Consider the following 14,676-nt stretch of genomic DNA (forward strand, 5'->3'; position numbering starts at 1 on the left):
TTTTTTTTTTTCTGAGGGAATGTCTTTGCAGTCTTGCACTGGAGGGTCAGCTCAGGGTGGTTTAGATAGTGCCAGGAGATCCAATTGTTATACAACTTTTTTTTCCTGAGCAGATTAAGAGAGAATGCTATTCATTATTATGACTAATGCTTAAAGACTGTTTCTGGGTGTGAGCAGTGTCCTGTTAACTTTCTGGGAGCCTGAGGGGGATGTCACAGCTGAACCTAGACTTTGCTCTGGATGGCAGAGCACTCTTCAAGCGTGCTTTCTCAAAGGGATTAGCACAGCATTTCATTCAGCTTTTTCACCAGACTTCCTTTCCCAGCTCAGTATCTACTGTACACAAGGGTCAAGTTTTCATCTCCCATTGAAAGTTTTTTTTTTTTCCCTCTGAGCTCAAAATGGGAAGATGGGCACTAGGTTGCTCTCACCAAAACCATCCATTCAGTCTGCTGTTTGCAGTTTATTACTGTTTTTCAATACTTGTTCATTGGGTGGGTTTTTCATTTAGTGTTGTTAGTCTGGCACTGTTTGCATTAATTTATCAAAGTGAGATGATGCCTTGGAATTGGTGCACTTAAATCCTAAAAAACATGCTAATCCAGAAGTGGCAGCCCTTCAATTTATAATCAGCAGGCTGAGGTATGACAAAAATGCATCTGGTGGTCTCATTGTCTAATATATTAGCAATGATCAAAATAGAAACTTTTTTTTACAGAGTTGGTTTTAGGGTCACACAACCTGAACAGCTTGGCCCACACCAGATGAGGTTTACTGGCAATGCAAGTTTTTAATCTAAAGGATAGAGAAGAGGGTCTCTATCCTGCACATCCACAGCAGGAGACTTTTGAGTTTAATGTTAGCTCATGTTGGTCCTGGAAGAAAAAGCTTCCCTCTATCAAATGGAATCTGTTCTGACCAAAGCCTGTCTCCATTGGTGTTTCTGTTTTTGCTGTCGGGAAGTGTTTGGGGATCAGGTCTTCCATCATACAAAGTACTACCTATTATGTAATTTGTCAAATCTTACTGTGGGACTTTTCTTCTTTGCCTTTTATTAAAGGGAAAAGGCACAGATTAACCACCTCCTTCCCAGTTTTCTTTAACTCTGTAGTTATATCCAGAGTACCTCCTGTTCCCACAGAGGTACAAGCATTGTGCACCCAGCTGCTGTAAAAGCCAGGGGGGCTGCAGTGTCCTTTCCTTATATCTTGATGTGGCAAGCATTCATGAATGCCTTTACACTCCTGGGAAAGGTCCCATTGACTTGAATCATTCACAGATAGGCTTGTGCTTACCTTTGCTGCTGAATCAAACTCATTAAATGCATCTCAGCTAAGAGAAACTCTAGTGCAGGCTGGTGATCCAGAGTACCTCTTAAGGAAATAGATATGCTTTAGAGGGCAATTCAGTCCATCTGTTTCAGGCATCTACCTTAGACTGCAATAAGTAATTCCCCAGGGGTCCCTCTGTTTCTCCACTGGCAGAACAAGGAGCCTAGAGAACACATATAACTTTCAGTGACTGAAGCAGGATGGAAGCTCTCTCAGCCTCAGCGTGCAACTCAGAGTGCAGACAATTGCATTTGGAGGCCTTCTGCTGGCAGCAGCACCTTCCCAGGTGAAAAGAACATTGTTGTGCTTGACTGGCACAACAGGAATAAAGCTCTTTCAACAAGGTAAATTTCTGAACAGTTTTCTTTTGCTATGCAGAGTATTGGCAGGTGTTACTGAGAGACTTGTAACCAGACCAGACAAGAGGCAGACGTAGAGTCAAGGTCTGATTTCATCTAGGCAAATGGTTCTAGGGTTTCCAGACAGATAGGCTGTATTTTCAAACAATGTTTTTTCCTCTTGCTGCTCTCCAGTGCTCCTTGACTTTAGCAGTTATCTGGATTACACGTGATGCTGGTTACTGCACCATCTCCCTGCTGCTCAGTGCAAGAGTTCATACAGATTCTTTCAGGTGCTGTGAGATTGAAAGCCAATCTTCTGGCACAACAATTTGTTCTCATTACAATATTCCCCTGTAGCAAATCTGCTCAGAGTAGGAACAGAACTAGAAAGGGGCCACCCTAGAACACTACAGGATACAGGGTGAGCCAGGTTAGCTCACTGTGCCCTGTCTGCTGATCCATGTTCTGTGATGAACACTGTGAAAATGAGAAGAAAAAGTTGTGTGGAAGCAGTCTGCTGTCACCAGGTTCCAGTGGGAAGAAAGCAAAAGAGCAGAAACATCAGATATATTTGGCACAGAAAGTTTAAGCAATATCACAGGACTCACAGTCCTAGAGAGAAGAGTAACCTAAGTGTTAAAGAGGAATCATGCTAAAGAGCATCAAAATAGTAAAAAAAACTTCAAAAGCTCATTATGTCAGTGGGCAAGAGGTGAGATAACAGAGGTTGAAGTTCTCTATGCTGGCAACTAATGTCTGAGCTATGGGGAAGGAAAGCTCTTCAAAGTTAGAAATGAAATTAGCTATATTGCTGGAAATAGCGACCTCTCAAACAGATGTGAGATAGAATCAGATGTTTGAAGCCTGGCAGGATACTCAGGAAATGTTTATTTTAAGTAAGGGAGATTTGGGGTCTTTGCCAGACTGGCTGGGTGCAAACTATCTAGATCCAGAGGTTGTGCATCCTCTGCATGCAGCCATTAGTGCCTCTGTGCCCTAGACACACCCTAATACATTCTGCTGAAGTGTTGATGATGCAATTAATTTGGGCATAGCATCTTATAACACAGCTGCAGAGTCCAGAGATAAGTCTGAGTTTTGATGTATTTGTTCCCAAGTGAATGTCCCAGGCCTCCTGTATCTTCTGCATCCATTGTATGTATTTATGTGAACAGATATTGCACAATCAAATGGAATTGAACAATTGCTTGCACATAGGCTCACACAGTCTTGAGAGGTACAGAAAAAAACCCCAGGTAAATAAAATGTGCCTCAAGAGAAAAGGAACCATATTAATTTAAAACCAAACACAAGAAGAATGTACCTTTCCCCAGGAGGCAATGCATTTGGAGAACTGAGTTATCACAAAAAATGTGTCATAGCAAGGGGACAAATAGACAAAAAATCAGGATCTTACCTTTGATCAAAACCCCCTGTAGTTTAGGAAAAGGATCCAAAGAAAAGGCAGTAATACTCATCAGTTACCTCTATAGCAGTTACTGATTTTATGGAAGTTATTTTGTTCTTTTGAGGATCCTTTCACCACTTGTTTTTGCCCCGTGTAGCGGTCACTTACGCTTGCAGGCGTCTGGAGCGGACATGGGCTTGGCGGTGTCTCGGTAGAAGCCTGCTTTGCACCTGTGGCAGCGGTGTCCCTCGGTGTTGTGCTGGCAGCTGTCACACACGCCCCCGGAGCGCTTCCCCGAGGCCAGCCACACGCTCAGGTCGAAGTGGCAGCGACACTCTGGCGGGGACAAGAGCAAGAGTGACAGTCATCCTGCTATCACTCCCCAAACCAATCCAGCACCATCCCCCTGCTGGAACCTGCAGTGTGAGGGGTGTAGCTACATGAAAACCACATTTCTGGGTTGTAAATTGCACTCCCCAATATCCCCAGTGCAGAAAAATGACCTGCACACTGAAGTTCTCCATCAATGACCAGCAATTTATCCCCAGTTTCTGTAATGGCACCATAACTGCAAATCACAGAAGTCTTTATGGGGGAGCTTTGCCTGCTGGTCTGAGAGCCTGGGTCAGAGAATTCCCTTGCACTTACTTCTGCATTCATTTGGTGCCCCTGTTTTCCCATCTCCTGGCTTCCAGGGCTGGTCGTTGTAGAGCGGAGCGCACTTCTCGCAGTGGTGCCCGGCCGTGTTGTGTCTGCACACACACTTCCCATGCACCTGCCAGGAAACCAGAGCAACTCAAACACTTCAGGGACACCTGGAGTCCTCAGCAGCCCCACGAGCAGGAGGGACTCCTGCACCATTCCCACACAGCTGCCTGGCTCTCGGAGGAAACCACAGAGCCTGGAGCTAAAGCGTGTCGCTGTCTCTTTTCACAGTTAATAGTGATGTGGAATTTTTCCTGCATCTTACAAAATGCACACAGCAACAATTTACCTCTCAGTTGGTTATTTAACTACTGCATTGCTGAACAACCTCTAGACTCTAAATTGGCTAACAGGTCTTATTTTGATTTACAAGTTCAGGGCAAGAGCATGCAAAGAGTATCAAACATACTCTGGGACAGAAGAGCCAAGACCCAGGAGAGCACAGGCCAACAGAGGATGCTGGGCACTGTCTCATTTGACATTAACACTGATCTGTAAGACAGTGTAAATATAGGGATGTGAAATCACCATGAATTACTAAATTATAAATTGTTAGATGAATGAGAAAATAGTCATGGACATCCTAGCACAGTCAAAAATGTAGCAAAAATATTAAAAATGGAAAAATACCAACCAGTACTCCCACAGAAAAGTAAATTAAGACCACACATTCTGTGAGGAAGGCACTTAGGTACTATAGGCACAGCTTACATATGAGTATACATAAATTGGACTGGTAGAAAAGGCCCAGTAAAATTCTGGGCTAAGGAACTATGAGCACTGTAACTCCAAAGGGACAGAAAATTGTACCTACAATGCTGTGTTCAGCTTTGAACAGATAAATAAGGAGATAGAAGATGTTAAAAAAAAAACAAGCAAAAGCTGGTAGAAGAATGGGGCTGAAGTATATAAACCCATCTAAGCTAGAAAACAATATGTAATATTTGATAGGCAAATAAAATGCAAAAAATCTTGACTAAGACTAGTTGAAAAGTTCTCCCTGTGACTATTAGCTTCAAAAATTACTTGAAGGAAGAACTTGCTTCTTTTGTACTTACTTACCTTCATTGGGACACAAAAATGATTTTTATTCATGGAAATATGAGCTTGCAAACAGAGCTAGTCCAGTCTTCAAAGAGAAAGTTACCATTGAAACTGCTGTAAGTAGTTTTAATGTAATTTTACACACCAGGAGTAAAACAGCCACTTCCACAATAAACTGTGATTTGGCACATGAAATTTTGCAATATCAACACACATCTAAGAACAGAAGGGTTTTTATGTTGTTGCTTGGTTTTGTTTGGTTTGTTTCTTTTTATTTAATAAATAAATAGTATTCCAAATTCTGTTTGCAGTGCCTCAGGGAAAGGATTTCACAGATAAATTTTTTGAGGAAATATCAAGCACAGGGTGTGAGAGAAAGGGAAGGGTGGTACCATAAGTCATGTTCTACATTAATCACAAAAGCAGCTGCTATTATGCCAGGAGACACTCGTGCTAGAGCAGGAAATGCACAGAAATCAGGGATTAGACCTCTGTCCCTCCATGGGCTGTTGAGGATCCTGAGCTCAGCACAGCTCTGCCCCACTGCATACAAAAAAAATAGGCTGAAATTTCATTTTGACTGGGGTGTGAATTGACTTTAATCCTTTAATCTCACCATTAACATGAGTTATGTTTTTCCATGGTCTTTCCTGCAAGCCAGGCTCTCCCTGCAGCCCCCATTCCCCATCTGCCAGAGCAGGTAGCTCAGGAGAGATGTGTCCCAAAGAGAAGGAGAGCAGATGTGCTCCCCTGCCCCCAAACCTGTGTGCCTGCAGCAGTTTGCTCTCTGCTGCCCTGGTTTCTAACCCCCTGAGCAGAAATGTGACATGGCAACAGAGGGTGCAGCTGATGCCATGGCCCCTCCATGGGCAGCTGGCAGGTCCCTGCCAGCTCAGGGCACAGGGTGTGTGTGGCTGTCAGAGCCCAGCACCTGCCTGGGGCTCAGACCCTTCCACAAGAAACCCATCCACGTTCAAGACATCAACAGCCTGACAAACAACAGAGACAAAGGCAAAAATACTCATACAACAGCATTGTGCTTTTCCCTATTTGGGTTTGACACTTCAGGTTTTAAGTTCTCCCCTGTGGTCTTCAGTAAGCAGAGAACAGAGAAAAAGCAAAATGAACCTGATCCAGAACTACAGATTTACAGATCTCCAAACTTCAGACTCCACCTGAACTTTACAGCTCATTCTAAAATGGATCAGAAAAAAATCTTAGATATCTTCACTTTCTTCTTGAAAGTGAAAATACTTCTTGAAATGTATTTCTGTGTAAAATCTGTAAGTTAGCCCATTTCATCTTTTAGAAATACATGCAAAGGCTATGTATTCACTCTATTAAAAAAATTATATGAAAAATGCTGAGACTGCACAGCTGGGAAATGGTAGAGTTAAACCATGCAATCTTGTTTTAGCCTTGGATGACATGACCAAATATTCATTATTCCACAAGACCCTGTCCTTACAGTATGCAGCACAGATGGTGTGAACACTCATGAACAATTCAGAAAAATAAACAGGAAAATTCAGTAAGAGAAGAAAGGTCAAATTATTCTTTGGAAAGTAGATGTGTTAGTTTGCTCATTGCCCACTGGTTTGTTGTATATTGTGAGCAGGACAGAGAAGAATCTTCCTACCTGTGATCCCTGCTATGGAACAACTACCAAATACATATGGAAGGATGACTGGCTCTCTGCTGTCTGCTTGGCTTTTCAGCCCTTTTGTCTAAGCCATTGAGCAGGCACAGGGAGCCAGGTAAGCTGGCATCGAACTTCTTTTAGAAAGCATTAGATTTGGGTACTAACATTTTTGGTATAGGTTTAAGAAAAAGGCAAAGAGAATTGATTGGTATTGGTGCAGAAGTAAAGCAAAATAAAAGAGAAAGTAGTCTGCCATGTGTTGTCTGTGCACGTGTATCAAGGAATATTTTTTTTCCATGGACAGTAACCTCAGATAACATTCACAGGTGAAACAGCTACAGAAGAGAGTGCAACATGAGGTGACAATGAATTACAGAAAAGATTTGGGTAGGAGAGGAGAACAGAGATGAACAGCTCAAATTGAACACACAAGAGAAGTGATTAATGGATGTAAGTGGCCATCACAGAAAGACTGATTAATGCAGGAAAAGCTGAGCTGTGGTAGAGGCCTGTTACATTTAAATGTGAGATGAAATAAGGCTAGCTGAGGTGGCTGTGAGTAATGAGACAATTTGTTCTGTTAGAGAGGAAGAGATAGGAGAGGCAGCCAGAGACTAAAGTCCAGGAAGGAACAAGACTGAAATACAGGAAAGTGAGATAAAATAGGAAATGAGATATCTGCTTAAAGACAGGAGAATGTGAGAGTCACATTAGCACAAGGAGAACAGGTGTGTCCCTGAGCTGTTATTCACTGCTGAAATTAATCTACATTTCTCTCACTAAAGTGTGACCAAAAAACTGGAAAATTGCAATCTTTACCAAAAGGAAGACCTCAGGATGCACTGGATCTCACTGAAACACAAATATCATGCTAGGGAAGAGATTATAATCAGACAAGTACAGATCCAGGGGAACTATGCTGACACTTTTCTATGCCCTTGAAAGCAGGGTCAGATTTACATGGAGATAATGATGATTAATAAGGAGAGGACTGTCAGGAAGCAACAAGGACCAGTTGCTCTTGAAGGGCCAAAGAGCTACAGGCTGAGGTTTTCAACAGCAAAGACTGATGGAGTACCATCCCAAGCACTGTGAGCAAGGAGCTGGCACCACAGTCCATTGACAGCCCAGAACAAAAAGAAATGGACTGGGATAATTCTTGAGCAGCAAGAGACTGGCCAAGAAAGACACAACATGGATGCAAAGTCCATGCAGAGGGCAGAAAGAGGAACAAGCCACAGCACACTCCAGGGAAAGGTGCAGACCTAGAGCAGAGCCCCAGGAGGCAGGGACACAAACAAGCACAGCCAGAGCATAGCTCAGACAGGCAGAGAGAGCCCAGAGCTGAGCTTAAACAGGACCCCAAAGCCCATGGACTGAGAGCATTGTGAGAGTCCCAGGTGGGGCTGGTCAGGGCTGGTAAGTTCTATTAGTGCCTCAGGACACTAATAACAACACTTTGGTTCCACTGCATTAATGTCACTGGACTCTTTTAGTCTCTGACTACAAGGGAGCACCTGAAGTAAGAAACACTTCAGCATTCTGGAGCTGGCAATCCAGCTGGAGGAAGCTAGAAAGCAAGGTGTGAGCAACAGAGGCAAGACTCATGCCACCAGTCAGGAAGCAAACCAGTTTTTAGCTAAAGCCTGAGCAGTTTATGACACTGATTTATTTGAATGTATTGGTACAGCATTTGAAAAGTTGAGATCCAGGGGATTTCTGTATCACCTCTATATTTCACTTTATCTTTTTGTTCCATAGGTAACACTGCATCACTTGACACATCCTGATCCATAGATACAAAAGTGTTTAGGCCTGTAGGGACTTCTCCACTGTGCTCATTGCTGCAATATTTGAGCACATTACAAACATTATGAAATTTATTTTTATGACACGTCCCTTCATCTGCTTTTCCTCATTACTCTGATAACTGTATCATCTCCAAGGCTTTTTCCCATTTATTGTATTGAGAGTTCAGTTGCTCTCACAAATTTTTTGAAACTGGATGGTTTCTTCTAAAGTTATTGTGGAGAATGGATCTGAGAAAAAGATGCAGGCAGGCAGACTGTGTGTTTGAATAAACATCTCCATTTCATAACACCAGCCTGAAGTCCCATGTGCATCACCTGGAATAGTCTGTGTTCTTGAACTCCTGCTCTCCAAGGCATTCAGCTGGGGTTGCTCCTGTCACTAATACAGGCTGTCAGCCTTGAAAGATAAAAACTGTTGCTTTAAATGCTGATATTCTGGCTTCTTCATGCTTCAAGTTTTCTAATAAATTTTGCAAAGGCTAGACATTAATAAACTGATGTTTTAATAAACTGATTAATTTAGAGGATATTATTAGTCCAGGAAAGGAGCACTTTGCTAAACTCAGTCACCATCACATTTCCTTACTGCTTCTTTCTATGTTATCACCTACATCATGCCTTGGGTCATGTATAAATTGGGCTGTAAAACCAAACCATGTTTGGAAAAAAAGCTAAACCGAGGATTTTTCCCTTGGCACTAGTATTTTTAATCTGGATTAATTCCCTCATCTGTCTCACAGTACAGTCATGCTGTTACAAGTCTGGTGTTGCTGCCAAAGGCTTTGATTTGTACATCAACCACCTGAGCAGTTATTAATCAGGACACAGAGGAGGTTATAGCTTTGTGGATTTTAATGCCAGGATGATCAGTTCCAATCATTTAGCTTGACCTACTATACTCAGCCATGAGTTTCATCCAGTAGCTCTTCAGTCAAGCTCTGTAACTTCTGGTGGATTTATAGCACATAGTGTAGAACTTTATCCTGTTTTCACACAACAGTTCCAAGAAATTACATGATGCTTAGTCATCTTTGCACAAAGCTTCTTCACCTGAATTCTGATCCACAGATGAGAAAGTGAGAGAAGATTTTCCACTTCTTTGTCCTGCAGTTTTTAAATTTTTCCTAAACTATGTTCAGCTTTGTATAATACCTGAAGCCTCTTGCTTTCTCTCTGCCCATTTAATTTCTTCACCTATTGTCCTTTCAGTAAATGTTGTGGTTGTAGCTCTTTCTCCTGGGCTGCTCTCAGTCTATTTGGGGGCTTTTTTCCTAATGAATGAAGGTTTAATTTGGAAGCCTTCCAGGTCAGAGCAACTGTTGCTGATTCAGAAAAAATGTTTGCCTTTGAACTCTGTATTCCCTCTGTAATGTCACCAGGGAAACCTGGGATACCACAGCTTGCAATGACATCAGATGCTGTCCCTTACCTGCTTGTAGTAAGTTGGCTCTGCCTGGGTCATTTTGCATGGTTAAATTAAACAGTGTCTGCTGTTCTGCTTTGTTTCCCTTACAGTTCAAATGGGCTCTGTGGTCTCTCCAAATGAACAGATATATCCATGCAGATTTATAAGAAATCCTTGAGTATCAAGTCCAAAGGAGAGCACATACAACTTATAAGAGGCCAAACTGAAAATTTCCTTCAACTTTTTCACAGTCACAAAGGGAATGGGTGATTTGGAAGTCCCAGATGACAGTGCCTGCTGTGGGCAGATGGACAGTTCAAATTCTTGCTCTAATCAGGAATGAGAAAAGCCATTATTTTCCTCTGTCACTTGCTGTTTTCTGGGAAAAGGTCTAACACATATATATGTCAGAAAACTACTACACATATGGGTGTTTTCTGAGAGGACTCAGTTTCTGGCTCATACTTTGTGACTTTGGTAAATTAAGTCCTTGGGAACTTGACAGAGATAAGTGGAGCTGGGACATTTGTGCAGGGAATGAGACTCAGTATTTTAATATTAAATGCCTGAACCACAGAGCAATGAGTAAATACCACTGTTCAAATGTCCTGGAAGTGAGTGGCATCTCTTGCATTTCTGAGTTCTGGGCACAGCTGAAATCAGATAATGTGAAAACTTAGCTGGGGATTATGAATAGAGCTGCACAAGATATCAGAAGAGGACATAGATAATACTTGCAAGGGTTGCAACAGCCTGGTCACCTAGAAAATTGATGTAAAAAAGCAAGTTTTACCTTATGTAACCTCCATTATGCCAAACAAGGAATCCTACTTAGAACCAGATCCTACTCCCTTTGAAGTAAGTGGAAAACTTTCCATTTGCTTCACTGTGGAGGATCAGGCCCACAGGGAGCCTAGTTTGTCTCTGTAAACAGGATAAAGAAGCAAAAGAAACATCCGAGGCCATTTGTAAGAATTTCCTGGCAGTCTAGGTACCAATAATTAACATGTTAAAAAGAAAAAAACCCTAATACTTTATACAAAAACATTTTAATCCACTTTTGCTTTCCTCTTTCCAAACTTACTTCTCACGAGCTAGAAAGAGAATTGTGAAATGTTTGGCAAACAGAAAGGACTTTGGTCTATATTCTCTTCTCTCCATTTACACTTCCTGCTTTGTAAACTTTGTTCTGGAAGCACCTCTGGACCCAGCTAAAATGGGCCATGGAAGCAGATCCTAAACCTGACAGCTCTGTAGAGACACACATAACTTTGTACATCCTGCAGCACAGGTTGTGTGCTGTTGCATCCAGCCACACAACAAGTCTAGATGCATTCAGATCCTGGCAGTTGTTTCACTTATTACAGCATATAAATGCCCCCCATTAGGAAAAAAATTACTGAGAAACTCTTTGTAAGAGTTTGGAAAAATGCAGGCTGTGATATTCAGAAAGGAGAATTTTGCCATTAGCTACCATATAAAGCTATTGAAGTGAGGTGAGGAATGACATCTCTGTGTCTCATTTTATTTTTCCAATCTCAGGACAGCTAAATAGAAACCAAGAAAACATTACTGTCAATAGCAACAAACCTCAAACTCAAGACATGTTTGCCTATTTACAGCTCCACTCTTCATTTCTCAGTTTTCCTCCTATCCAACATGATATTCTCAGTAGTTTGTACAGGAAATGTCATCTAGATAAATTGTGTTGAGGGGGTTGCATGGCTTGTTTAAAAAACAGCAGCAACAACAACAAAAAAAGCCCCAAAGAAAGTGCAACTATTACTATTCTGCTCCAAAAGAAGAAGTCAGAGAATATTTTCCTTGGATCCTATGGGCCTTTTTTGAATCTCGCTGTATTTTCACAAACTTATGACCAGAAATCTGCATGAAACTATGTAGGATTTTAAGGCATGAGGAATGATGCTCCATTTGGACATTGGGTTCACAATCTGCAGTTTTCTTGTATCCATTTGTTGCTATAACATTGTGGCATCTGTGACATTGCTTCTCACAGAGCAGCATTTTTTACTGGCAGCCTCAGTGAAGAAACCAGAAGCTGAATGGGTTGCCATGACTGAGGTGACACATCCACAAATAAACTGATCATTGATAGATTATCTAACAGCCATAGATCATGCAAAATGGTGTTGAAAAATATTGGTTCAAAAGTATCAAGAAATTTGCTTTAATTTTCTCCACTTTTTAGCCTCCATGTATTATCAGTTTAGGAGTGTTAGGAGTATTACAAATGGAAGAGATTTCTGTCAGAGTAAGAAAAGCAAATTTGCAACTGAACACAATAATGCATTTTCTAAGAGCCAAGTGCAGAATGATCTCAGATTTTGGGCTATCCCATATCAAACAATTACAGTTGTATTCTACATGAAATTGCTTTTGTTTTTGTCAACCACAGAAGATCTGTACATCATAGGAAGACTATAAACAATTAAGAGGCTGAAACTCGTATTATTTAAGACTTTCTGTGGAGATCTTTATTTTTTTGCAACATTTTATTTAATTACTTAACAGCAGCCCAGGAATCAAAGCTGCTCTGCCTTCAATCTGTGGATGATGTGACATCATCCACTCCAACCACGTTAAAAACTGTGTCTCTTGGGGCTTGTTCTGCCCATGTGTACCTTAAATATTAGATGTGGCCTGTGGATTGAATCAGATTATTTCTGGATGTGCAGTGTTTGTAACATCTTTTCCACACCCTGTTTTATGTGGGTCACCATTACCATGTGACTGAAAGCAGAGCACCTTTCCTCTGCCAAGAAATTGCAAAATGGCAAGGGTTTTTAGCAGTGTAGGTTGGCTGATAGGAACTGTACAATTGGTGTTGAACCCTCAACAACAAAAGCCTTTTCCTCCTGCATGTAGGCAAGGACATCACTGAATTTCAAGCCAAAAAATTATACACTTCCATAAACTCCCTGGGAACTCTCCCCTCACCATTACAGTATCATTATTGGCAAGTTTTAGATAAAATCTAAAAGGATCCAGGGACCTGGATCTTCCAGGTGTGGATTTTCTTTTGTGTTTGGGAAAGACTGAAGTTGTACTGTCTAAAGCACAGAAAAGATGAATACAGTAGCATGATCATCTTTACTCCAGGCTTGTGTGATCTGGGAGTAGAATTTTCAATTTTTACCACCTAAGGTTTCACACTTCTCTGGTTAGTGCAAAAAACAGAACCTGGGGAAGGGTACAGAGAGAACATTCCAATCTATCTGAAGAAGGAGAATCAACTGCTCACTTTGGTCATTGGGGAAGAGGAGACAAGGAGGAATCACCTAAATTTGCAGCAGAGATTATTGAGGCAGGCACTAAAAAGAGCTTTCAAGATGTTAAAACTGGAACAACTGCTGAAGGTTTGCATGTTCTTTGTCAGTAAAATCTCATCCAACAAGCATTCCCCTGAGAGTGGTTTAGGTGTGCTCCATCACACCTTTTTGTGAGCCCACCTGGGGCCTTTTCCAGCCTCCTCCAGGAGTCTAGAGACGGTTCAGACTCCAGAAGGCTTTTCTGAAGTTCTGCACAGCTGTGTTTGAATCCTTGCTTAGACAAAGACCTGATAATATCTGTGTGAATCATGTGCTGCATCCACCCTCTCTCTCCTGGGACATGAGTCACTCCTGAAGTGCATTTCATTAAAAATATTTCACCTTCTGCCCTGTGAAGTCATTGATGGCACAAAAAGATTCTATTCCCTTGTGACCAGTGGGAAAAATATCCAGTCATAGTTTACAGTGGTTATGCCAGTAACATACACAATATTGTGTTTTCCTTTTCTGATGGGCAGAATGTTTATTTTTCTACCAGCTGCATTCACTTAGTGTGTTATTCATCTATTTGATTTCACTGTGTGTCTATTTAACAGTTTGCAGTAAGGATGATCCACTCTTTAAACATCTTTTCTCCACACAGTTATGATTTAAATGAGTCTATATTATTTAAATCTGATAGTATCACATAGTGTAGCTGAATCTTGGATTTATACCACAGATGGAACAGATTCAGAAATTATTTGAAAGTCATACAGTCCTAATTATCTTACAGCATCTACCTCTGAACCTAGGAAAGTTGAGAGGAAGACAATGAATACACATTCCAAAATAACACAGACCAAAATGTCAAGTGCACCACGTATCTAAATGGACAGAAATTAGCTTAGGATGTTTTTCTTGAGTATTTTATGTCAGAGTGCACCAGGGATTAGAATTTTAAGAGTTATTTGGGTTTTCAAAACCCAATACAGAGACAGAGACTTCTGGATCCAGGGGAGATGTTGACTAGTTTAAAGTGGCTTGAATTCCATCTCTGATGTATGTGTCTAGATGTACCTGGATATTTGATTAGATTAAATTTCCCCATGGCTGTTATTACAGTTCTCTACACAATCCTTGCAGCTAAATCAAAAAGGTGCCATCAGCCATTTCCCCTGGATTTCAATGTCTTCAATGAGTTGTGTTTCAATTCAAACACAACTCCTCTTGTGCACATCCAGAGCCAAATGCAGATAAAAGACTGAACAGGGAAGGGACATTCCAAGCACTACAGAATAATTTTACTGCAAACTTTGGCTTTTTTTAAAAAAACAAATTTTAACTTACTTTAAGATGCATGGATAAAAGAGTGGGAGAGTGGAGAATATTTTCACATCCTGAACATTGATGTCTATGTTGTGAAAATAGCAAGAAAACAGAAGGTTGAAAACCTAAAGAGGATGGCCAAAACCCTAAGTATGACAGAACTGATCATGTCTAACAGGAAATCTGAGATCTGATGCTGAAATTCTGCTCAGGGCAGACTTTGCATCAAAGATATTAATTCAGTTCTCTGCAGGCACATAAATAGGAGATTTCACTCATTATATTTGGGGTTGAATCTCTGTTCCAATTAAAAAGACCCCTTTCAATTTATAGGTATCTTGAGGTCTAGAGTTTTTAGCAATTTATTTGAGTTTTAGAGTTCCATAATTTT

The 14,676-nt window shown here is 41.1% G+C and overlaps 1 protein-coding gene across 3 annotated transcripts in view; it reads right to left on the reverse strand.

The window, feature by feature from the left end:
• The window catches only part of LOC130258349 (netrin-4-like), a 45,304-nt gene that overhangs the window by 10,275 nt on the left and 20,353 nt on the right, over positions 1-14,676 (reverse strand). For all 3 annotated transcript variants that reach the window (XM_056501636.1, XM_056501637.1, XM_056501635.1), the window contains 2 exons: positions 3,729-3,855; positions 3,249-3,416 (listed from right to left, as the gene is read on the reverse strand). In XM_056501636.1, the coding sequence (XP_056357611.1) occupies positions 3,249-3,416; positions 3,729-3,855 (295 nt within the window). The remainder of the gene's footprint in view (positions 1-3,248; positions 3,417-3,728; positions 3,856-14,676) is intronic.

Source organism: Oenanthe melanoleuca, chromosome 12 (genome assembly GCF_029582105.1).
Source record: "Oenanthe melanoleuca isolate GR-GAL-2019-014 chromosome 12, OMel1.0, whole genome shotgun sequence".
Lineage (NCBI taxonomy): Eukaryota > Metazoa > Chordata > Aves > Passeriformes > Muscicapidae > Oenanthe > Oenanthe melanoleuca.